Source organism: Schistocerca cancellata, chromosome 3 (genome assembly GCF_023864275.1).
Source record: "Schistocerca cancellata isolate TAMUIC-IGC-003103 chromosome 3, iqSchCanc2.1, whole genome shotgun sequence".
NCBI classification, from domain to species: Eukaryota; Metazoa; Arthropoda; class Insecta; order Orthoptera; family Acrididae; genus Schistocerca; species Schistocerca cancellata.
In genome coordinates, this window is record NC_064628.1 from 694,015,219 (window position 1) to 694,041,167 (window position 25,949).

At 43.2% G+C, this 25,949-nt stretch overlaps 1 protein-coding gene across 1 annotated transcript in view; it reads left to right on the forward strand.

Annotated features, from left to right (window-relative positions):
- The window catches only part of LOC126176515 (uncharacterized), a 77,050-nt gene that overhangs the window by 14,585 nt on the left and 36,516 nt on the right, over positions 1–25,949 (forward strand). Inside the window, exons 2-3 of the mRNA XM_049923672.1 lie at positions 6,810–6,926; positions 17,233–17,290. Coding sequence (XP_049779629.1) covers positions 6,810–6,926; positions 17,233–17,290 — 175 coding nt within the window. The remainder of the gene's footprint in view (positions 1–6,809; positions 6,927–17,232; positions 17,291–25,949) is intronic.

A 25,949-nucleotide genomic window follows, 5' to 3' on the forward strand; every position in this document is an offset into this window, starting at 1 on the left:
GCAATGCCTTGTTTCCACCTGCTCTTTGTTCTGTCTTGCTCTTCAAGAAACTCACTTTAGTAATGTTCACTGTTTCAAGTTTCTTGTTATTGAGCATTGTCAGAACTGTGCAGGCCCCGGGACAGTGTCTGGAGAGGTCTGCGCTTTGGTTTGCACCGATGTCTTTAGTGACTGGATCTCCATTCATACCAGCCTGGAAGCGACAGCAGTTAGAGTGTAGATGACTGTGGCAGTCACTGTTTGCAATGTCTATCTCCCTCCAGGTAGCCACTTCCTTACGTTGAACTGTCTCCTTTAATACAGCAACTCCCACCTCCCATATTTCCTCCTTGGGGACTTCAACTTGCACCACTCGCTGTGCGGGAGTGCCACTTCATTGGGTAGGGCTCTTCTACTTGATCAACTTACTACAGACTTTGATTTGGGTCTCCTCAATGACGGTTGCTCTACCCATGTCAGTGCTGCTCACGGAACCTGTACTGCTTTCGATCTCACCATTTCCTCCACTGCTCTCATGGCTTGGCTACATTGGTCGCCCTGTGATGATCTTTGTGACAGTGACCACTTTCCAGAGGTACTGTTATTCCCCTGCCGCCGCCAGGCAGACAGGCCCCCTCATTGGGCATTCCGCAGGGTCAGCTGGCCTTTATATACGGCTGCTGTGCACTTAGAAACCTCTCTCTCAGACTCCATTGATGTGGTCGCACAGGGTATTTCTGTCATTATTCTTAATGCTGCTGGCACTGCTGTCCCCCTATCCACAGATCCCCCTCGTCATCGACCAGTACCATGGTGGACCGAGGACGTAGCAGTTGCTGTCCAGGCCTGCTGACGGGCACTGCAGCAATTTAAATGACACCCTTCACAGACCAATCTCCTCACTTTTAAGCATCTCCATGCTAAGGCTCATTACCTTATTAAGCAGGGAAAAAAACAGAATGATTGGAGTACTATGTTTCTTCCTTGGGAACGTATGGCTCCTCATTGCAGGTTTGGTTCAAGCTCTGTAGCCTTCTGGTTGACAGTCAACTGTCCAGGGGCCTTTCCTCCAAGGTGCTCTGACTACCATTGGTCCTTGCAGAACACACTTTGCGACAGCATCGGCGTTCTGTTCCCATCGTGCCACCTTTCTCCGGCAGAAACACGGAGTTGAACAGACCCACCTTCTGTTTCAACCCTCACCAAGCTGAGCCCTTTAATGGACTCTTCACTGAATGGAAATTCTTGCAGGCTCTTACCTCTTCACATGACATGGCTCCAGGCCCAGATTCCATCCACAACCAGATGATCCAACAGTTGGACATTACACAGAGGCAGTATCTACTAACGGTCTTCAACCACATTTGGCTCAGGGGTACCTTCCCCCCACAGTGGCGAGACAGTTTAATTATCCCTGTCCTTAAACTTGGGAAGAACCCAACACCTCTCAATAGCTACTGCCCAGTTAGCATGACGATCGTACTTTATAAACTGCTGGAGAGGATGGTGAGCTTCTGATTTTGTTGGCTACTTGAATTTCGGGGCCTTTTGTCTTCGTATCAGGTGGCTTAGGGGGAGGACAATCTCAAACTGCCCATTTACTCATATTCGAAACTGCAATCTGACTGGCTTTTACTAACTGTTGGCACCTTGTCATGGTATTCTTTGTCCTACATAAGGCATATAACATGGCTTGGCACCATTGCATTTTAGTTACCCTCTGTGAGCGGGGCTCTCACGGCCCCCTTCCAATTTTTATCTGTGATTTTTTTCATCCTACCAGCTCTTCTGGGTTCCAGTTGGCACTTCACTCGCACCTCGGATTCAGGAAAATGGTATCCCACAGGGTTCTGTATTAAGTGTTACACTCTTCCTCATAGCCATGAATGGGCTTGTAATCTCGGTTGGCCCTCAGGTTACCCCAGCATTGTATGTCAATGATTTTTGCATCTGGTGCACCTCCCACTCGGTACCCTCTGCTGAGTGCCGGCTCCGAGGGGCCACCTAACGCACCTCTGTGTAGGCTGTCTCCCAATTTTCTCCCTCCAAAATGTGGGTTATTCATTTTTGTCATTTCATACTACACCCTGGTCCAGAAATTTAGGTGACCAGCTCCTAGATGTTATTGCACAGTCCCATTTCTTGGGCGCCCCCCCCCCCCCCCCCCTTTTTTTTTGAAAAGCTGATGTGGCTGCTCCATATGTGCTGCCTGAAGACTCCATGCATGCGGAAGCTTAATGCCCTCCACCTCCTGGCCCACACACCTTGGGCTGCAGACCATGCTACTCTTCTCCATCTTCACAGTGCTCTGGCCATACCCATACTAGATTATGGAAGCTAGGTTTATGTCTCAGTGGCTCTTTCTGCTTGGAAAATACTGATCCTGTTCACCATTGTGGGTGTGTCTGGCTATTGGTGCCTTTCACACTGGTCCCCTTAAGTCTCTTCCCAGAAGTTGGGATTCCCCCTCTACAAATATGATGAAGCCAACTCTTGGTTTCTTATGCAATCACCGATTCCCTGACCATCCCAGGTACCGTTCCTCTTTGCAAGCAAGGGACGTCTCCCTTCTGATCACAGCCCATGAGTGGGATTGCCGGTTGGAATGCATCGTACTTCCTTCTGTCAGGATCTCCATCTCCATTCACTGAAATGTGCTCCATGTATTTCCTCTCAGAGCCCCCCCCCCCCCTCCCCCCACCCTTGGATGGTGCCTAGACCACGTATTAGGACTGACCTGTTCCAGAGTCATAAAGTCTCTGTTGCCCTCTATGGTCTTCTGTCATCTTGTTCATCTCATCCTTGCAGAATCCAGGGTGCTACCATCTACACTGATGGTTCTAAGACGATAGATAAAGGGAGATATGCTTTCACATCTCCTACTGGCTTCGAACGCAATGTATTGCCGGAATCATGTAGTGTGTTTACAGCAGAGCTGCTAGCTGTTACCATGGCCCCCATTTTGTTACCCAGGCAATCCTCCACACAGTGTGTACATAAAGTCTGGGAACACAAGAACTAAACATTGTATAGATGTCATACATATTGCATTTTGAAGAGAAACTCTGAAAGTTTATTTACAAAAATTCGATATGCGAACAGTGAATGACCCGGCAGATATCAATACGGTAATTGAATTCTTGCCATACCCATTCCAGGATGGCATTGTCGATTGTGGCAGTCGCTTTCCATATTCTCTCCCGGAGCTCTGCTACATCACATGGTAGAGGCGGTACATGCACCAGATCTTTAATGTGTCCCCACAGAAAAAAATCACACGGAGTGAGATCTGGTTATCAGGGAGGCCATTTCATGAAACAGCTGTCCCCTTCTGTAGCACAGCTGATCCATCGATGCAGCAGCTCTGTGTTCAGGTACCCACGAACTTCACAACGAAAATAGGGTGGACCCACATCCTGTTGAAAGATGAACGGGGAGTCCAATTGCATTTGAGGCATCAGCCATTGCTGCAACATGTCCAAGTAGGAATTTCCAGTGGCAGGGTTCTCGGCGAAGAAGAATAGCCCATACAGTTTTCGATGTGACAACACACAAAAAACATTTACCTTTGGGGAATCATGCTCAGATTCAGTGCATTCGTGTGGATGCTTTGTACCCCAGATTCAACAATTATGCCTGTTCACTTCCCATTAGTGGCATCGACACTAAAAATTAAGCAATCAACAATGCCATCCCCATCCTCATTCATTTGTTGTAACTGAGAACAAACCTCAAAACGCTTGTCTTTGTCGTCATTGAGCTTCTGCACTAGCTCCAATTTGAATGGTTTCATAGACAGCTTCTGTCACAGGACTTTCGACACTGTCATTGGAGCCATTTTGAGTTCACGGAATGCACGATGCACAAATTTCTTTGGACTCCTTATGAATGTCTCTCGTACATGCTCCACATTCACTTCATGCACACTGGGACATCCGCTTCTCTTTGCTGGGCACAAGCAATCCGTCGTAACAAATTTGTTGTGCCAGTGGTAAATGCCTTTCTTGGTGGCTTCTTGCCGTATTTAATTCTAAACATCCATTGAACAGCTATAGCACACTTGTTTTTGTCAAACTCCAACACACAGAAAGCTTGCTCCGCATCTGAACTCTCCATGTTTACGACTAGCACTGACCATAACCAAATTACCAAACTGCGCTGAGGCGGTATACATGGGGAGGGGGGGTGAACTTTCAGGGTTTCACTTCAAAATGACATATGATATCTGTACAATGTTTTGTTCTTGTGCAATAAATAATTGAAAGTGTTTCCAGACTTTATGTAAATTCTTTATGTACCGACTAATTGATCAGACTGCTACTCTCGTCTTCTTTCTCTCCTTCCTTGGCTGTGCCACCTGCTCAGTTTCTTTCTCTGAGTCCGAAGTCATGAGGGTATCCCAGGATATGAACGGGCTGACTGTTTGGGTAGATAAGATGATACTCACGCTCCATTCCCTTTTGTGACTCCAGCTGCAGATATGCAGATGTAAGTCAAATCTCTCTTTGTTCGAAAGTGGAATGACATCTGGTGCTCTACTGCTCTCAGTAATAAACTCCGCACAATCAAGGAGACTGCTGCGCTTTGATGCTCTTACTTCCGCTCCTCTTAGGCGTCCACTGCTTTAAGCCATCTACACATTGGTGATACCAGGCTCACCCATTGTGTTCTCCTGTGTAACGAACCACTGCCACAGTATGGTTGTGGAGTCAGACTGATGATATCCCACATATTGGTAGAATGTCCCCTCTCTGCTATGTATAGTCTTCCGTAATTTTAATACCAGCAGACAATTCACAGATGGTTGAACTGGTCCTCAGTTTCCTCTGTGAAAGTAGTTATTTCCAGATATAAGATTGTTCTTTACTCCTGAACAGAGGCAGGGTCATTGTGGTTGGTGCCTCTCTTCACATTTTTTCAATCTGGGACCCCATGACGATTCCCCTATGGAAAGATCACTTTTATTTCCAGTTTTTAGATTGTTTGTAACCTTTTATGCCTTTTACTGTGTGTTTTTGACTTCCCTGACTGGATCCATCCACTTTTAGTTGACCCTCTCTCTTCTGTAAGTAACTTAGGAATCACAGGACTGATGATCTCACTGTTTGGCCCCATAAACCCTCTCAATTAATCATTCAATCAATCAATCTCAAAATTTGTCAGGGAAAAATTATAAAACATGTCTGGAAATCGGGGAAAGATCAGAGAATTTCAATTGGGGAAACTTGTGGCAACACTGCAGGCTCTTGCAAGTGAATTTAAATCTCCCACCTACTTTACCCATGACTTTGTCTGTGTGATCATTCCACTTAATGTCCCAAAAATTGTTAGCCAGTGTGTTATTCAATACTGTTGGGGTACATTCAAATTTTCTTGTATTCTTGTTCTGCATTGGCACAGGGGCAGCATGGTTATTAATGGATGTCGCATGGTTAATTTGAGGGTTGGCCAGATACCTTTCCTGTTACCACCCCATTACTTCCTGGGTCAGAATCTGTGTATCCCAGCTGCCTCAGAGAAGTGTTGTCTGTGTGAAAGTGAATGAAAGTTTACTAAATGTTGGTGAGTTGTGTAACTGAGATGGGACTTGGGTACCAGCCCCATATTCACTTAGTGGGATGCATGGAAACAGCCTAAAAACCACATCCACCAAGCAACATTAATCCATTGATCCAGGGCCAGTGCATTTCCCTGATCCAGAAGCAGAGATTTAACGCATTAGGCTATGTATTGTTAATCCATTCATCTGGGGCCAATGCATTTCCCTGGCTCAGAAGCAGAGATTTAACACGTTAGGCTATCTGGGTGGGTTCAGTTGTGGCACAATGATTTGAATTTACATGACAGCAACTGTTGACCAGGCATGTGACTATTTGCAGTGTATTTGATGGTTTGTATTGTTTTACTCTGGCATTAATACTGGCCAAGATCAAATAATATTGTGCTCCTATGGCGGTATTTTCAACTGTAATTTAATCTTTTTGTGTGAGAATGAAGTACATCTGGATAAAAAGTTAGTAGGGAGTTTAAAAATTGCCAATATGCCACGGAATATTGAGGTAGACTGAAACTATGCAGACTTGTAGCAGTCCATCATGTTACTATTTCGGTCAGTCCATGCAGAATGTGAGTTGTTCTGTGCATTGGGTCTTTAACATACACCCTCCCTGCCTGCCCACCCTCCTTAATCCCCACTCCCCAGTAGCACTTTTCAGAAGAAGGGTTGTAATGTTTATACAGGGACCTGTTTTGGACACTTCGTGACCTGATACTGTGTGATGGAGCATTATTTAATTTGTCCAGTTGCAAGGAAAGCAATTGTGGCAGGACTGAATACCCCAAGGAGCAATTTTGTTGTTGAATTTGCAGTTCAGTTATGTTGAAAGTCAGTTGCTAGTCTTTACATCAAGTGATGATATAGCTTGTCTTCTTGCATGCTGTCACAGTTATATGAGATGACTTTCCTGGATGCGATTTCATAATCTGTGAATTCCAGGAGGGGGAGAAATGTGTGCTAGATTGTTTGTATAATACTGTGTGTGTGTGTGTGTGTGTGTGTGTGTGTGTGTGTGTGTGTGTGTGTGTGTGTGTAAATTCTTTGCTCTCAGTTCCCTCATGTAATTGATTTAACATGACTTTTGGTGAACATAGAATAATAATATATTTTTTCAGAAGAACATGTATTTTTGCTGGAAGCATTTGTCAATCTGCTAATTGAGAACAATGAATCTTGGTGAAAGTAAATGCATGGGAGGGAAAAAGGACTGTAGTTCATTCCACAGCCCTACTTATGTAAATGAAATTAAGTAACATGTCAATTTAATTTGCAGTTTTCACCACCACCTAAAATCCCAGTGCCACAGAGTTGTCTGGAAGAACAACCCAGTAAGATGCAAGATGAAACAACATGGGAAAGAGATAGAGACCTTTATTTGCAGCTGAGAGAGGTAAATCTTTATTATATTTTTTAAAGTGTTTTCTATCTTACACAAAATACGAACGTGAAAAATTAAACCTTCACAGCAAGCTGTGTACAAAATTTATACCAGAATTGGAGTCTGAGAGAGTGAACTAGAGGTTTGCAAACTCGTTCATTTCTGGGAACTAGTTCACTTGTGATCCTTCTTGGGAACAATTCATTTTTACTCTTTCACCACTTCTTTTTATTTAATATTGTGCACACTATGTGGATTTTGGATAAATTTCCAGAAAGAACATCACATATGCATAATTATTACTTTTGCTTGATAAATTCATTGATTGCCTAATGTAGACATGTTGTTTACTTCAATTTCCTAAGCTGAATGTGTCCTTAGAAAGTATCTGACGGTCCAGTGACTCCAAGCCAATAGGGGCCAGAGCAGGCTGGACGGAAGAATGGATTATGTAACCTGTTTAAGACCCAGTGTGGACCAACACAGCCATCATTCGCTTTTGAGGCAACCTTGTGATTGTAGCAAGTACTATGTCTTCGTTTTCCATTTGTTAACGAAAAATAATGTACACTTGTGTCTGTTTTACTAGCATGAAGGAACTGAAAGTAAACAGTCACCTGTCAGCCCGACATTAATAGTTTTTTATAATGTGCGGATGCGTAACTTAAATAAGTCTCAAAGTGCTATACTATATGTGTGGCAAGTGACGATGTATTTGCAAAAACTATGACTTCTGACACAGGGGCAAAAGAATTGTTTTTTACAATTAGAAGGTATGTATCAAAAAGGAACAAGAGTCTCCCCCCCCCCCCCCCCCCAAAAAAAAAAAAAAAAAAAAAAAAACCTTTATGATATAGCACCCAGTATTGCTTTCAAGAACTTTACAGTAAAAAATATTTTCGATCAGCTTCCAGTTGAAAGGTGCACCAAGGTTCTCGCATGGAATCAATCATCAGTTATTTGAGAAAGAGAATGTCTGACCAAGGCAGGCAGCCATTAACAAATGAGAGTGAAATGCATATTAAATTCAACTTAAACGTATTCATGTAGCACAGAGGTAAAATTGAACTGGAGGAAGGACAAAGATGAATGACTCATACAATTAAAGTATTTTATACTAAGAACAAATGAATAATTGAGGACAAGCTATCATAAAGAACTGTGACACCATTATCACCAGCATTGTAAAATCATATAGTATGTTTTAGAAATGTGAAGCATACACACTATGATCAGTAAATGAAACACTCAAAGCATAAATAAAAATTGGGAATATTATTAAATGAAAATAGCAATTCAAATGAAATTGAGTTATTAGAAAAAAGCCATGGTGGGAACTGTGATTACTTCCTCACAGCAGCACAAAACATTACACCCACTAATAAACAACCAAAAACAGATATAATAGATTTGCTTCTGCGGACACTGTGTGTATCACCAACAGATACTAGATTAAAAAATGTAATCCCTCAGCCAAAACCAAATTTATCAGGTAATTCGTATATTGTGGCCTTACCAAACCCTTGGATCGTGTGGACAGAGAGGCAAACTAAAATGTTATCACATTTATGACAAGTCTCTTGCTTGGTTGGAGTCTTACTTTCATAACAAAAAGCAGAGTGTCAAATTGTCAGAGTATCACGAGAAATAAAATGTCCTTGGAGTTGGAAACAAAAGAAGTGGGGGTCCCACAAGGATCGGCGCTTAGTCAAATCTTGTTCTTAGCCTGCACGAGTGATCTACCAATGACTTTGAAGTGCAGGTCAAAAATTGTAATGTTTACTGATCAGGAGTTCAAAGTCAGCCTTATGAGGCACAGTTCTGATCATAATTGAGATTTCTTATGGCTGGTCAACAGCAAACAGTGAAAGATTAATCTCATAAATACTCATATTACACAATTTAAAGAAAGTAAAAATAACTTTCAGTCACCAGAAATAGATGTTAATGCTCACATGCTAACTGAAACAGTGTGTGTAAAATTCCGTGAGATCCATTGGTAACAAGTTAAAATGAAGTCAACACACAGATAGTCTTAGAAGTGTACCTCATAATGTTGATTGAAAGACAACATAGGTGGCATATTTTAAATTTTTTCACTGTATTTCCTTATGTAATTTTGCAGAAGTCACTAAAAGCTGAATAAATTATTTATTCAGCAGAAGAATTACTTGTAAGTGTTCCAGGCATCTTTTTAAAGATCTTGATTTTCATATGCTTGCTTCTCAATGGGTTCCTTAATGGTGTTTGTTCCTGTGATTAGAACTCATTTTGGCTTAACCGTGACTTGTGCAAGCATAATGCAAGATGTGGTACTGATTTAGAATTCTTCTACTGGGGTTCAAAGGGGAGTTGCATACTGTACTGCAACGTTATTCAATGATCACCCATCTAACACAAAGTAGTGAATTGACAATCTCAGCCAGTTCAAAAGAAGATTAGACACGTACTCATTAGCCTCTTGTTTCACAAATTACAAGAATATGTAGATTCAAGGATTGAAAATTTTTGTTAGCCACATGGCAAGTAGCAGCTTTGTCAACCTGCATGAGTAATAGTAGTATACTGTAAACGGTCCCCTGTTGTGATATGTTGTTACCTATTTACTTTGTAAAACTCTATTGTAATCAAGAAAATATTATGCTGCCTGAAGAAGATAAACAGCAGCTATTTATATTACTAAATTTCTAATGAGGTTCCCAGTCTGAGTTGTAGGTTTCTTTGTCTAACAGCTTCCAGAGGCAATGGAAATTGGATTTTGAGCATCTTGTGTATAATTATTGACTGAATTTAAAAATTTTAAGTGCTATCATAACCTGCTTATTAAGAAGTATCACCTTTTGTTCAAAGTTTAACACTGTAAGACAACTATTACAGTTAGAAACTGTTTACATGCACTGAGGCAGCGTAACTTACAGTGCACAGTCACCCAGGCTATATTTGTCCAGTATTTGAGAATGAGAGCATTTAGTGACTTCCAACAAGCTTTGCACATAATTTAAAACATATTCGAAATGTTTTCTTGCTTACTTGGTTAACATCAAATACTCAACACATTAACTCATTTGCAACCAGGTGTTTGAAGCATCAGGACTCCTGGCAATAGCTGTCATAACAGTTGATCGCGCCTAGTTTCTCCCCGGTTTCTGGGCTCACTGTCGCGCATGATACCTTAGTGGACCCCGTCGCAATTTCTAACTCGTTGGGTCAGCACTTTGCTGAGATTTCGAGCTCTTCAAATTACCCGCAAGCGTTTCTCCCGAAGAAACGTGCAGCGGAAGTGCGACCTCTTGCTTTCTCCTCCCAAAATCACGAAAGCTACAATACTGTTTTCTCCATGCGGGAACTCCACCATGCCCTCTCATCTTCTCGCTCCTCCGCCCCAGGACCGGATGGTATCCATGTCCAAATGTTGCTGCATTTATCCACCCATAGTCTGCGTTACCTCCTTCGCCTTTATAATCGAATTTGGACCGGCAGCACCTTTCCCAGACGGTGGCGGGAAGCTATTGTCGTTCCCGTTCCGAAACCTGGAAAGGACAAACATCTCCCCTCTAGCTATCGCCCCATTTCTCTCACGAGTAGTGTCTGTAAGGTTTTGGAGCGTATGGTGAATTACCGTTTAGCTTGGTGGCTGGAATCCCGCAGCCTTTTAACACCAGCCCAATGCGGATTTCGGAAGCATCGTTCTGCAGTTGACCATCTTGTCGCTCTCTCCACTTATATCATGAACAATTTTCTCCGGCAACGCCAAACGGTAGCAATATTTTTTGATCTGGAGAGAGCATACGATACCTGTTGGAGGACAGGCATCCTCCGCACACTGTTCTCTTGGGGCTTTCGAGGCCGGCTGCCCCTTTTTCTTCGCGAATTTATGGCAGAGCGCACTTTTCGGGTGCGGGTGAACACTACTCTCTCCCGTACTTTCTCCCAAGAAAACGGGGTACCCCAGGGATCCGTGCTGAGTGTTGTACTGTTTGCCATCGCCATCAATCCAATTATGGATTGTCTCCCTCCTGATGTCTCGGGCTCCCTCTTTGTGGACGATTTTGCGATCTACTACAGCTCTCAACGGACCAGCCTTCTTGAACGACGTCTTCAAGGATGTCTCGATCGCCTCCACTCGTGGAGCATCGAAACTGGCTTCCGTTTTTCACCCAGTAAGACCGTTTGTGTCAATTTTTGGCGACGTACGGAGTTTCTTCCGCCCTCCTTACATCTAGGTCCTGTCAACCTTCCGTTTTCAGACGTCGCTAAATTCTTGGGTCTTATGTTTGACAGAAAACTATGCTGGTCCTCCCACGTTTCCTATCTTTCGGCTCGCTGTCTGCGATCACTTAACACCCTCCGTGTCCTGAATGGTACCTCCTGGGGAGCGGACCGAGTGGTCCTTCTCCGCCTCTATCGCGCCTTAGTGCGCTCGAAATTGGATTATGGAAGCATAGTCTACTCCTCTGCTCGGCCGTCTATTCTTCGGCGTCTCGACTCTATCCACCACCGTGGATTACGTTTAGTGTCTGGAGCTTTTTACACTAGCCCTGTGGAAAGCCTTTATGCTGAGACTGCTGAACCTCCGCTGTCCAATCGGCGAGCAGTCCTCCTGAGTCGTTATGCTAGCCGTCTGTCTTCCATGCCTGCTAATCCAGCCCACGACCTTTTTTTCGACGCCTCCTTTGATGTAGGGTATGCAGGCCGCCCCTCCTCCCTACTACCCCCGGGAGTCCGCTTCCGTCAACTGCTCCATTCTCTTTCCTTCCGCTTTCCTAAAACCTTCCTGACAACTTGGGGTACAGCACCGCCTTGGCTCCGTCCCCGGATCTGCCTGCTCCGTGACCTTTGTCAATTTCCCAAAGATGGTACCCCTACACTTGTTTATCGTCGGGCATTTGCTGCTCTATGTGCAGAAATGACGGACGCCACATTTATTTACACCGACGGCTCGAAAACATCGTTAGGTGTAGGGAGTGCCTATATTGTTGGCGACACCCCAAATCGCTTTCGGCTTCCCGACCAGTGTTCGGTTTATACTGCGGAGCTTTACGCTGTTCTCCAGGCTGTCCACTACATCCGCCGCCATCAGCGGATACAGTACGTTATCTGCTCAGATTCTCTCAGCTCTCTCCTCAGTCTCCAAGCTCTTTACCCTGTGCACCCTCTGGTCCACCGGATTCAGGACTGTCTGCGCTTGCTTCACCTGAGGGGCGTCTCGGTGGCGTTCCTCTGGCTCCCGGGACACGCTGGTATCTGTGGGAATGAGGCGGCCGATATAGCGGCCAAGGCCGCAGTCTCTCTTCCTCGGCCAGCTATTCAGTCGCTTCCTTTCACCGATCTTCGGAACGATTTATGTCGCCATGTTGCTCAATTATGGCATGCCCATTGGTCGGCACTTCCCTGTAATAAATTGCGGGAAGTGAAAGCCCTTCCTTGCGCTTGGACCTCTTCCTCCCGAACGCGTCGTCGGGAGGAGGTAATTTTAGCTAGACTCCGGATAGGACATTGTCGTTTTAGCCATCGACATCTTTTAAGCGGCGATCCTCCCCCACTCTGTCCCCACTGCTCTCAGCTGTGGACGGTAAGACACCTTTTAATTGAATGCCCCTATTTTAATCCGTTACGCTCCCGTCTACAGCTATCGCCTGATCTATCGTCGATTTTAGCAGATGACACGCGCTCCGCCGACCGCGTTCTACAGTTTATTAGTGACAGTGAAATGACGTCAGTCATTTGAAGCTTTTTTTGGGGACAATCACCCCCTTTCTGTAGTGGATTTTTAAGCAGTCTTCTATTTTTAGTTTCTCCAATTTTCTGACTTTGTTCCCATTGCTGCTGGTTTTAAATTTCGGTTTTTTACTGTCTTAAGTCACGGGCTGGGCGCTAATGACCATAGAAGTTTTGCGCCCTAAAACCACAACACAAAAAAAAAAAAAAAAAAAAAATAACAGTTGATCATTGCTCTCTTTGCGCTGGCTGGGAGGTGGCTGTGGGGATAACCCTTGATCAAAGTAGATGACATGAGGATGGACACTCTGAACATGAAATGTGTCGTATTGACACAATGTGCCCATTCTGATTCAGCCCTCTCAACAGACAGGTCTAGATATTTCAATGCAGACATTTACAATTACACTGCTTTTCCTATCTTGCCTACCCCACGGGGGGAGAGGGACAAACCAGACAACTGGGAGCGAAGCAGTTTACTAAATACCTGGTGTGTACGTGAACAGATGGAGATACTTTCATGGCAACAAAACCATTATTTTGTATGGAATACAGAGAAGTCAGATTTGGAGAAGTTGACTTCAGGCATGAGAACTACTGGGTGACATACCAGTGACTGCTGCCCCACATAAAACTTTGAATGTGGTACAAGGAGTTAATTTTCCACAGAGGCCGTACACTACAGACAGATGAGGAACTACGAACCAATTTTGAATGGCGAGGTGAAATTTTGCCCAGCATGGACAAAAATGTCCCAGAATAATCAGAGATACAAGTACTTTCATCTTAGCCTTTGAAGGAAATGAGCTCCCAGAAAAAGTTGGTTATTATCTGGAGCCTGAATTAGAACTGATCTATTCCAAGGACACAAAGTTTGTTGTGTCTCCTGTGTAAAGTTTTTCTTAGATGTATATCTGTTGAAGAACATTCTTCTTCCAGGGCAACAGTTGAAATATGTTGTGAATTGAGAAGAAGGGATGGGACGGCCTGTCTTATTCAGAAGATCAGGCCTGGCAAAGCATGGCTCACAAGACATTCCTCTCCAGTGAGTGTTTCCCCTCCAACTTGATTTGTACCCTGCTGTCTGTCACGGCTCCACCACAGCCTTACTGGCCAGTCTCAAGAATGACTAATCACCTGGTGCCTGCCTAATCCCAATATGTAAATGTTAGTAGATTGCTAAAACTTTAGTTTTTATTTGGTTATTTATCTCAAATTCTTGTACTTACATTAATGTGATATTTAAATATTTAGTTTAGATTTATTTAACTTTATCTTTACAAGTTCTGAAATATCTACCGGTATTTCAGTTTTCATTGTAGCAAAACAAAGCTGATGTTTCAATGACTCATTGGTCACTGCATTATGCTGAGCAGAAGTAATGTACTTCATTGAACAAAATATACTTGAACAAATGTATTGACCTGAAAAAAGATTTTATTTTAAGAGCAAAGTCTGCGAGTTTTGGATACTGACCTTATGGCATGACCTCATAACTTGATGCATTTCTGTTTTGGATAGCATGAGTGAGTGGATCATTTTGTAAATTGTAGACTATTTCTTGAAGAACACGTTAACACTTTGTAGATCAATTTTCATTGCATTGTTAAAGAAAATGATAACCAGCTCCAGAGATTTAAAATCCTGAAAATGACTCTCTCATTGGAGACTTCATCAGTAGTGGAAGTAAATCCTGAAAATTTTAGTTCTGTGTATTCTTGTTTCATTTCACAGAAGCTTTTGAAATGACACAAACTTTCCGTATTAAGTTCTTATATTGCAACATAAGTTTACACTGGAATCCACTAATATCCCTAAACATATCAGAAGTAGTAAGTTCCTTTCCTTGCAGACATAAATTAAAATTATTTAAATGATCAGTAAAATCTGTTTAAATACTAGTTCTGATAAAAAAAGTGAATACTTCAGTTTATTTCCAAATTCTATAGTATGCAATTTTACTACTTCATTTGAAAACTTGAAAAGCTCTCTACTGAGTGCAAGAAAATGAGCTAAGCATTTCGATGCACTCAACCAATGAATTTCGGAATGAAGGCATTTATATCTGTATTCATTGTCAGTTCTTACAAAATTTGTATAAATTTTTGATGAGACAGTGATGGGTTTCCTCCTCATATTACATTTGTAATTTTGTCACATCTTTCATTGCCAGCTGCATTCTGACACTATTCCCATATAGTGCTTTCTGATGTATAATGCACTGTAAAGTTAAACAATTTATTCCATTTTTTCTTAAGTGATCAATGAAACTACTTTGGCCACCGACAGAGTACTTTTTAAAACTGCCATTTTGTTCAATACAGTTTGTAACTGTGTTGAGAATATGCAAACCTGTTGTTCTGAGCAATGGAAATAAAGTGAGTAACTCTTCATGTACAGAAGAGTCATGTATTATTTGATGAATAAAAAATAGTAGTGGGCTGAGATCTGTTGGATCATTTCTCTTGTCCATAACAAAGAATAATGCTGACCGTTTGCACTAAATTATCTAGATTTTTTTTATGCAATGCCCCATATCAAGAACTCAGTCTTTTACTGTGTTACATGACAAAGCAACTGTTTTAAAGTGCTCAGCTGCATCATCATAACCAGATGCTTTCGCCATTTCTATTCCACATTCTATCATGAGTATACTGTTGCTGAAGCATTTTTGAGCTTTTACTAATTGTAAGGGCACCACATGTGATGCAGTTAAACTATTTTCTTTATGACTCGATCTTTCAGGTAATTCGTGTATCTCTTTCTTTAACTTATCTACTAAAGTGCAGTGTTCGTCATGAGAGTAATGTCCTTGTGTTGTTTATGGAGTGAAGACAGCTGTTGAGCAAGATTACTACCTTTGTTTTGATTTAAGGTTTTTTTATTTTGATTTTTTGCTTTACATATTAGTTCTTGGGTTTTTTGTTGGAGTTGTGTACAAAGAAGTATATAATCTTCCACTCCTCATTGAAAACATAGTTTCTAGTATTCTTTCTTTTCAACATTCTTGATAATCATAATAGAAAAATAGCCGCAGTAATAGCTAGTCTCAAACAAAAATAATAACTATAGTAATAACCTAAAGGACAACCTGAGTAATAGTGCAGTATTAAGGAGAGGAAATCGGAACAACAGTGAGACCAAGTGGATGAACAAAATGTAAAGCTGAACAGCGAGTGAAGGTGCAAGAGCCTGTTTGTTCAGGAAATTGTGAAAAAGATGCTGCCACACTCAGTTGCTGATAAACAAGCAAACCATAGGCTGCGGCGAGGCCATTTCTTCACCGCGAGAGTTGAGTTCAGGGGGAAGCAGTAACAGGAGGGAAATAGCTTGCAGACCATTTCGGCCACGCCTGATTTAGATTTTCCTAAAACACCATTGGACAAAAAACATAGATGGTACAGGTAAAAAATTGCTCACAAAAAGCCTTAATCTAATACTTCAAGTAAAAGCATTATGAAATGGGAACAAGTCTGTTGATAGAAGTGCACACTTACTGGCAACCAATACATTACACATTAATTTCTCAAATCACTTTGTTTTGCATGGTGACAGTGCACCAAACTACAGAGCAGCAGATGCTGTTTGCAAACATGAATGCTGAGAGTGCTGCCATAGCCTTTCATTACCAGATCTGCCCCTCTTAGACTAAAAAGACAAGACAGGAGCAAGTTTCTTCAAGTGAAGAGGCTACAGTAACCTGCAATGGAATACTCAGATATCTCAAAACACAGGACAATAAAAGTGCACTTATTCTTGTGAACATGCTCCAGAGACAGCAGAAGCCATTCCGTTCGAAAAAGTTGTAATTTTTCTTGGTATTTGCACAGTTCAATTTTTAAATGAAATTTATGAGTACACTATTATACATTATATACTATTATACAGGCTATAACTGTTGTTTGGCAATGGCCTTGCCACAGTGGATACACTGGTTACCATGAGATCACCGAAGTTAAGTGCTGTCGGGCGTGGTCGGCACTTGGATGGGTGACCATCCAGGCCGCCATGCGCTGTTCCCATTTTTCGGGGTGCACTCAGCCTCGTGATGCCAGTTGAGGAGCTACTCGACCGAATAATAGTGGCTTCGGTCAAGAATACCATCGTAACGACCAGGAGAGCGGTGTGCTGACCCCATGCCCCTCCTATCCGCATCCTCCTCTGAGGATGACACGGCGGTCGGATGGTTCCGGTAGGCCACTCGTGGCCTGAAGACGGAGAGATAACTGTTGTTTAAAATTCACAAGAAAGAGGTGGAAAAACTGCTGTCGCAGCAACGGAGATAAATTTTTACCAACGCGTGTCTGCTCAGCTGTCTGCAATTACCATTTCTGAAGCTATAGGTAACACGAACAAAGACCTACAGAAGTTTTAAGTTAATTGTATTTTTACTTTTCCTGTTGTGCTTATTTGTCAGTTGACAGAGAATAAAGATTTTTTTTTCCCTGCTTTTATTTATGTTGCAGTCATTGTATTAAGATAAAGATAATGTAATAAAATATGCTGAATTTAACTTCTCATACATGGAAAAATTTAATGTCTCATTGCTTTCAGTTCAGAATTCATTGTAGCTAAGAAAAATTGGTTTTTATATCCACAGATTTGTGGACGTGGCTACTCTAATGAATTGATAGAGGAGGAGTTTGGACAAACAGAGTGTAAGTTTACACTTTTTCTTGTAGTAGTTGATATTTAGTATACTGAAACTCAATTTAAACATAAATGACCAGTATTTAAAATCATGTCACCAGAATTGTGAAAATGAACCATTGCAAATTATAAAGAAGCTTCTGAAATTTGTATCCCAAATTTTACTGTATGTATGAAGCATGGTATGCTTTTTGTTCTGCTCAATAACTGGGCAATGCTTGGTATGTTGCAAAGATAGTTACAGTGTTTTCTGTACAAAAGTAGGTGTATTGAATGTATAGACTGAGGATGAATGTGAAGAGAGTAAGAGTTTGTGTGTAAATGAAGGAACTGTTGAATTGAATAGGCTGTCTTATCTATATAAAGATTAAACCCTTGAAATAAATCACTCAGTGTTCATACATTATACATTACTCTTACATTGTACATTATTTAGTGTTCTTTGTGACAGAGGGACAGACACCATAACACATGACTTAGTAAGGGTCACAACTGTTAGACAACTACCAAAGCTCAGTGTAGGAAAGCTTTAAAATATAAACAAGAGTTTGCAAAGTGTCATCCAGGTGGGTGCCACGAATGCTGACGGACGACCACATGGCTACCCATGTGGCATGTTGCCAAGCAATGTTGACGGGCAACGACAGCATGAATGGGACTTTCTTTTCGTCGGTTGTGACAATGGATGAGACGTGGATGCCATTTTTCAATCCAGAAACAAAGTGCCAGTCAGCTCAGTGGAACCACACAGATTCACCGCCACCAAAAAAAGACTTACCTTAGGGGGAAAAAAGGACAGGTATACACTCGCGCACACACACACATATCCATCCGCATATACACAGACACAAGCAGACATTTGTAAAGGCAAAGCTGCCCAAACTCTTTGCCTTTACAAATGTCTGCTTGTGTCTGTGTATATGCGGATGGATATGTGTGTGTGTGCGAGTGTATACCTGTCCTTTTTTCCCCCTAAGGTAAGTCTTTCCGCTCCCGGGATTGGAATGACTCCTTACCCTCTCCCTTAAAACCCATATCCTTTTGTCTTTCCTTCTCCTTCCCTCTTTCCTGACGAGGCAACCGTTGGTTGCGAAAGCTAGAATTTTGTGTGTATGTTTGTGTGTCTATCGACCTGCCAGCACTTTTGTTTGGTAAGTCTCACCACTTTCTTTTTAAATATATTTTTCCCACGTGGAATGTTTCCCTCTCTCTCTCTCTCTCTCTCTCTCTCTCTCTCTCTCTCTCTCTCTCTATTTATATATATATATATATATATATATATATATATATATTTATATATATAAGAAATAGAAGGAAACACTCCACGAAGGAAAAATATACCTAAAAACAAAGATGATGTGACTTACCAAATGAAAGTGCTGGCAGGTTGACAGACACACAAACGAACACAAACATACACACAAAATTCAAGCTTTCGCAACAAACTGTTGCCTCATCAGGAAAGAGGGAAGGAGAGGGAAAGACGAAAGGATGTGGGTTTTAAGGGAGAGGGTAAGGAGTCATTCCAGTCCCGGGAGCGGAAAGACTTACCTTAGGGGGAAAAAAGGACGGGTATACACTCGCACACACACACATATCCATCCACACATATACAGACACCTGGTTGGGAAGTGGGTTACGTATTGTTGAGCATATATAGGCGGGATAAAATTGTATAGTAGATTACGGTAAAAGGGGAAGGTGAATACAAAGTGAAACTACTGGTAAAAACAGAAAGAGAAAATAAAGAGAGAAAAGAGAAATAAGACGACAGGAAAGATTTCGAAATGCAAAGGCGACAATAACAAACGTAATTGTTGGGTTCAAATTAATGATATGGTTATAATAGAAGGAAACATTCCACGAAGGAAAAATATACCTAAAAACAAAGATGATGTGACTTACCAAATGAAAGTGCTGGCAGGGCGACAGACACACAAACGAACACAAACATACACACAAAATTCAAGCTTTCACAACAAACTGTTGCCTCATCAGGAAAGAGGGAAGGAGAGGGAAAGACGAAAGGATGTGGGTTTTAAGGGAGAGGGTAAGGAGTCATTCCAGTCCCGGGAGCGGAAAGACTTACCTTAGGGGAAAAAAGGACGGGTATACACTCGCGCACACACACACATATCCATCCACACATATACAGACACAAGCAGACATATTTAAAGACAGAGAGTTTGGGCAGAGATGTCAGTCGAGGCAGAAGTGCAGAGGCAAAGATGTTGTTGAATGACAGGTGAGGTATGAGTGGCGGCAACTTGAAATTAGCGGAGATTGAGGCCTGGTGGATAACGGGAAGAGAGGATATATTGAAGAGCAAGTTCCCATCTCCGGAGTTCGGATAGGTTGGTGTTGGTGGGAAGTATCCAGATAACCCAGACGGTGTAACACTGCGCCAAGATGTGCTGGCCGTGCACCAAGGCATGTTTAGCCACAGGGTGATCCTCATTACCAACAAACACTAGGGCGCTAATGACCATTGAAGTTGTGCGCCCTAAAACCACAAAAAAAAAAAAAAAAAAAAAAAAAAACCAACAAACACTGTCTGCCTGTGTCCATTCATGCGAATGGACAGTTTGTTGCTGGTCATTCCCACATAGAATGCATCACAGTGTAGGCAGGTCAGTTGGTAGATCACGTGGGTGCTTTCACACGTGGCTCTGCCTTTGATTGTGTACACCTTCCGGGTTATAGGACTGGAGTAGGTGGTGGTGGGAGGGTGCATGGGACAGGTTTTAAAACGGGGGTGGTTACAAGGTAGGGTAGGGAAGGTGGTTTGGGGATTTCATAGGGATGAACTAAGAGGTTACGAAGGTTAGGTGGACAGCGGAAAGACACTCTTGGTGGAGTGGGGAGGATTTCATGAAGGATGGATCTCATTTCAGGGCAGGATTTGAGGAAGTCGTATCCCTGCTGGAGAGCCACATTCAGAATCTGATCCAGTCCCGGAAAGTATCCTGTCACAAGTGGGGCACTTTTGTGGTTCTTCTGTGGGAGGTAGGCTTGGAAAGTTAGGTATCTGCATCTGCCAATAACGCCATGGCGATGAAGGATGCATAGCCAACAGTGCTGGCAGCCAGTAAACTGGTTACAGTGGCTGTTGACAGGGTGCACCCATGCTGTGTGTATTGTAGAGAGCGTCTAGTTTCTGAGGCCACTGACTCAGATCACTTGTGTGTTTGCTAACTTAGAAGCCTGACCTACTGACAGTCTGCCACACTTAAACATTTGTTTGTTTAGGGAGATGTCCTTCCCAGTTTGTACTCGTTACATGAAGTCATGAAGTGCGCTGTTGACGTTTGTGGCCTGTGTACGGTTTTGCTTGGGTTAGCTGTTCAGACATTTGAACTCTCACTGTTGACAACTGTGTACGGCTCAGACACAGTGTGGTATTTTACTCCCACTTTACAAATTCATACTTCCAAAACCCGGGAATGAATTAGCAAAATGGCTATGAGTCAGTCTCATGTTCGCCTCGGTCTGGTTGAATCATCATGGATGAGTGGTTTATGGAATTATGGCAGTAGCAACTACAGCAACAACATGCTGAGTTTCAGCAAGTGCTGGTGTCTTAAAAGCAACCACGACATGAGGTGCTTTAGGCCACATCACCACCACCCCCTCTCCCCCCTTCTGCCATTTCTTGCTGTACTGCAAGGTAAGGAAAGTTGCTGACCTGGTGGATATGAGTACACTACTCCTTTCTCCTAGCTCCTTCCTGTTAATTTGGTGTAAAAGTTTTGTCCATGCGTGGAACTGGCTTCTTTGAAATTTGAAGAGACATGTATGATGTTCACTGCACATTTTGTGCCCGAGTGTGATGATGTGGCAGCACACCTTAAGTTAAATCAGTGATGATGAAAGTGGGTTAATGAGTCATATGTGGAATGGATAGCAGGGTTGAGTTACAGGGTTTGCCTAGAGCTTGTTTGTTTGATAATAGTCAGTGTGATGTATCTTACGCGGATTCCATTATTGGTGATTGGACCGTCCTACATGCAAACAGCACAATGGCTGTCACAATTCCTGGTCTGGTACAGCAGGCAGTTATGGCCATCCTCCCTCGGCATTGGGTAGTTCCTTAGATTTTAGGGCTTCTCCAGTTGCCCTACACAGAAAAGTGGCAGAAGTGTCCACATTTAAATAAAGTTTTTTTTCTGGGGCCACATTGCTGCTGTCTGTGCTACGCGGCATACTGTTTGCAGTGTTGACCAGTTGTTTACTATTGCGCTTTCTGTGCCATGCTCACATATCTGTTAATGGGTGCAGTTTTTTGTTTTAAGATTTATCAGGTAGTTTCAGCTTGATACTGGGGCTGTGGCCTCGTTAATCAATTTAGATATGTATCATGGCTGTGTAGCCCCCTGTTGCGAGCAGTTACCTGAACAGTGGTTTCCTGTAGTTGCAAACGAGTTGTCGTGGGGTCTGCTGGTTGTGGCAGCAAAATATAAAAATGTTGAGCATGAACTAATATTATTAGTGATCGATTGTACCTCGGTGTAAAATATTTGTGGATTGGATGCTTTTATGGCATTTGATTTCCAAATGGTTGATCACATCAGTTTAGCATCTCCAGTTATTCCTTTTCAAAAACTTGAGTCACTTTTGCAGTCCATAAACAAGTGTTTCAGCCAACATTGGGTAAAGCAAAGCATTATCTGGCCCACGTTCTATTGAAATTGTCTGCGACCCCTAAGTTTTGTCGTACTCATCCTTTGCCATATGCTACGAGATACGTAGTTAAAGCCAAATTAGACAGATTGCAGGAATTAAGGCTTATCTCACCTTAGCATCAAGTTAGTGGGTATCATTGTTTGTGGTGTGATTTGGTTGTGTGGAGATTTTAAATCCACAATTAATACTCAGTGAGGTGAAGTTTATCTAACTCCCTCACACTGAGAAGTTATTGGTGAGATTGACTGAGGGACACTATTTCTTGAAGATTGATTTGCGAGAAACCTATCTGCAGTTGCCCCTCAATGCTGAGTCACAGCAGTTGCTCACTATTAATATACCATTTGACATCTAAGTTTACCAGTTTACCTTTTGGTGTTGCATCAGTCCCAGGAATTTTTCAGCATTTTATTGTATAGTGTGTTCACCATATCCCGAAAAGTGCAACTTATATGGATGATGCAATTGTCATTGGTTACACTAGAGAAGAACATTTGCAAAACTTTGCAGGCAGTGTTTCAGGCGCTGTAGAACATTGGTCTACATTGTAAGTGGGTAAAGTGTAAGTTTTTTTTCATCAAGTTTCAGGTATTTAGGTTACATCATAAGTAAGAAGGGCATTACCACTTGATGACCACATCGCAACAATTGATCAGTTGTCTCTCCCTTGGAACTTGAAGGAGCCGCAGTTATTCCTTGGCAAGGTAAATTGTTATAACAAATTCATACCAGATCCATCGGAGGTGTCTCAACCACTGTCAGCTGTGTAACAAAGGCATGAAATTTGTTTAGTCAGGCACTTGTCAGCAAGCTCTTTTGCAACTGAAACATTGTTATGTAGCGCTGCTTGCCATGGTACCTTCTATCCAAAGAAAAGCTTAATACTGGCTGCTGACGCATTGCAGAATGTGATTGGTGCCATACTGTCCACAGCTATCCAGATGGGTCAGAACAACCAGTTACTTTTGCATCTAAGACCTTCTCATCTGCCCAGAAGAATTACTCCTAGAGAGAGAATGATGAATTGGCCATAATCTATGGTGTTAAAAAGTTTCTTATTTTCCTGTATGGCTCCAAATTTCACTTGGCCAGTGATCATGAATGGTTGGTATTGCTGTTTAATCGTAAGGCTGGGTTCCATGATTAGGTGGCTCAGAGACTACAGTGTTGGACATTATTTATTAGTAATTCTTTTTATAATATTCAGTTTTGGCCCACCACATAGCATGTGAATGCTGAGACATTGTCCAGGTTGCCCATGGGTCCGAATATGGAGTTTGACAAGGAGGAATCATTTTGTTTTGAGGTTGAAAGTGTACTAGGCACAACACTGCAAGACCTTCCCATCACAGCAAGAAAAGTAGCAGTGACTGCCACAAGTCATGACCCATTGTTGCAGTGGTTCAGTCAGAATGGCCTGCGTGCCTGTCTAAGAATGCCCATCCCAGTTTTTGAATTTATTTCAGTGTGAAAGAGTGACCCATTGTACATCAAGGAGAGTTGTTGCCTACAGCAGAGAGTGACAAGTGCCACATAGTAGTTCCGCCTTCATGCCATCTGCATTCTTCTTACGGGAGCTTTCTAGCATGAAATCTTTAGTTCAATGACTTGTATATTGGCCTGCATTAAGCACCCATATCAAACATGCAATGAGTCAGTGTCATGCCTGTTCAAAGAACTAAGTGGCCCCTTCGTAGAAGTTTTCGCTGTGGCCTCAACCATCTGAACTGTGGGACAGAGTACATGTGGATTTCACCAGCCCTTTTCTTGGGAAAATACGGGCCATACTGCTGCATACCCTGTCCAACTTCTGCTATACAGCACGGATGTCCTGTACAACAGTGAGGTCCACAATCATGGCACTCAAGACTATATTTGCAATGCAAAAGGCACCAGTCACGCTGGTCTCTGATAATGGTCTCCAGTTTATGGTGTCAGAATTTCAGACAATGTCACCGGAATGGTATCCAGCACCTGACCACCCCTCCCTTGCATCCAGCTCAGAAGTGGAGCAGATGGTCAGAACATTTAAGACACAAATGAGGAATACAGTATAAACTGTGCTGGTAGATGAGGCTCTGTTGCACTTCTCAGCCATGTACTGCACTGCCCCAGTAAATGGGCATAGTCTGGCAGAGCTCCTGTACTGACAATAGCCCCCTATGTTATTGGATCTCTCACAACCTACCGTCTACCCCCTGCCCCCAACATTCACATTTCACACCCTGTTTCTGGAAGTATGCGCTGGTTTGGGTCTGCACATTTGGGCATCAGCTGGGGTGGACAGAATGGGAGATAAAACAGCACTGGAGTTGGCAGTTGTGCTCAGAGACAATAGGTGCATAAAACACAGGAACCAAGTGACATGAGCATAGCCAGCCACTTCACAAGCCAACTACACGGCCTTCAACCTGTATTAATGACGTCTGTATTTCCCCTCAGCATATAAGGTAGTGGGACTCTCCACCCCCACACCGTGATTATTACTTACGGTCATGTCAGCGTTCATCTTCTGCAGCTTGGGGAGAGTGAGCTATGGTGGTTGAGCCACTCCTTCCAATGCCACCTCAGTGTCTCATTCAAAACAGTGAAGAACAGATGTATTTTGAGCCACACTTGGATGCAGCAGCCACACCTGTGGAGACTGTGGCGTCTGGATGGAACTGCTGGCTGTGTTTACTGCATCCTCCCCCGCCCCCCCCCCCCCCAGACATTAAAAACATAGACCTGGGCACTTTAGCCCTTACATAGAAATTAAAGGGGAGAGGGATTTTGTATCTGTGACTGCTGATAATCTGTCTTGGCAATGAAGGACGTGGAACCAATAGTGCAAGCAGCCAGCAAACCCGATACTGTGGCCGCCAACAGTGTGTGCCCATGCTGTGTGTATTGGAGAGAGCCTCTGGTTTCTGAAGCACAAAGTTAAAGCAGCTGTTGAAGACTGACCTGCTGTTATTCTGCCGCACTTAGATGGTTGCATCTTTCTCGGTTTGCTCTCTTGTCATATTAAGTGCGCTGTTGATATTTCTGGCTTGTGTATGGTGTTGCTTGGTTTAGCTCTTCAAGCATTAGAACTATTGCTGTTGACAGCTTGGTGCGGGTCAGACACAGTGCAATGTTTTCCCCGCAGTTTCCCCAGGGGGCTCACGGTTCATTTGTGAATTCATGCTTGGCACCCGCAGGTTCAGGAACTGTTGCAGCCCATTCTTTCTTCTTGAGCTGCATTTCCTTCCCCATACCCCTCCTTCCCCATCCTTGCTCCTTCCCCACTGCCCCCTCCTTTCCCTCTCACGGTGTTCTTACTTATGTCAACCTGGCAGTGCAGCTGGTTTCCTGTATTCCTTACACTTATGTTCCCCTCGCTTTTTCTTTTACATCCATCCTTTTTGACATTTTTGGTCCCCCTTTGTGATTTGACCTCCACTTATAAATTTTATCTCCATAGTGTGAGCTGTTTGGGGAAGAACTCCCTCTTTATTGTCTACGGTGTAGATTCCCCCCGACGCCCTCCGTAGTGTCTACGGTGTAGATTGCCCCCCCCCCCCCCCCCCCCCCGACTCCCTCCGTAGTGTCTACGGTGTAGATTGCCCCCCGACTCCCTCCGTAGTGTCTACGGTGTAGATTGCCCCCCGACTCCCTCCGTAGTGTCTACGGTGTAGATTGCCCCCCGACTCCCTCCGTAGTGTCTACGGTGTAGATTGCCCCCCGACTCCCTCCGTAGTGTCTACGGTGTAGATTGCCCCCCGACTCCCTCCGTAGTGTCTACGGTGTAGATTGCCCCCCCCCCCCCCAACTCCCTCCGTAGTGTCTACGGTGTAGATTGCCCCCCCCCCCAACTCCCTCCGTAGTGTCTACGGTGTAGATCCCCCCCCCCCACCCGACTCCCTCCGTAGTGTCTACGGTGTAGATCCCCCCCCCCCACCTGACTCCCTCTGTAGTGTCTACGGTGTAGATTCCCCTCCCCCTTTCTTCTGTGCCTCCTTC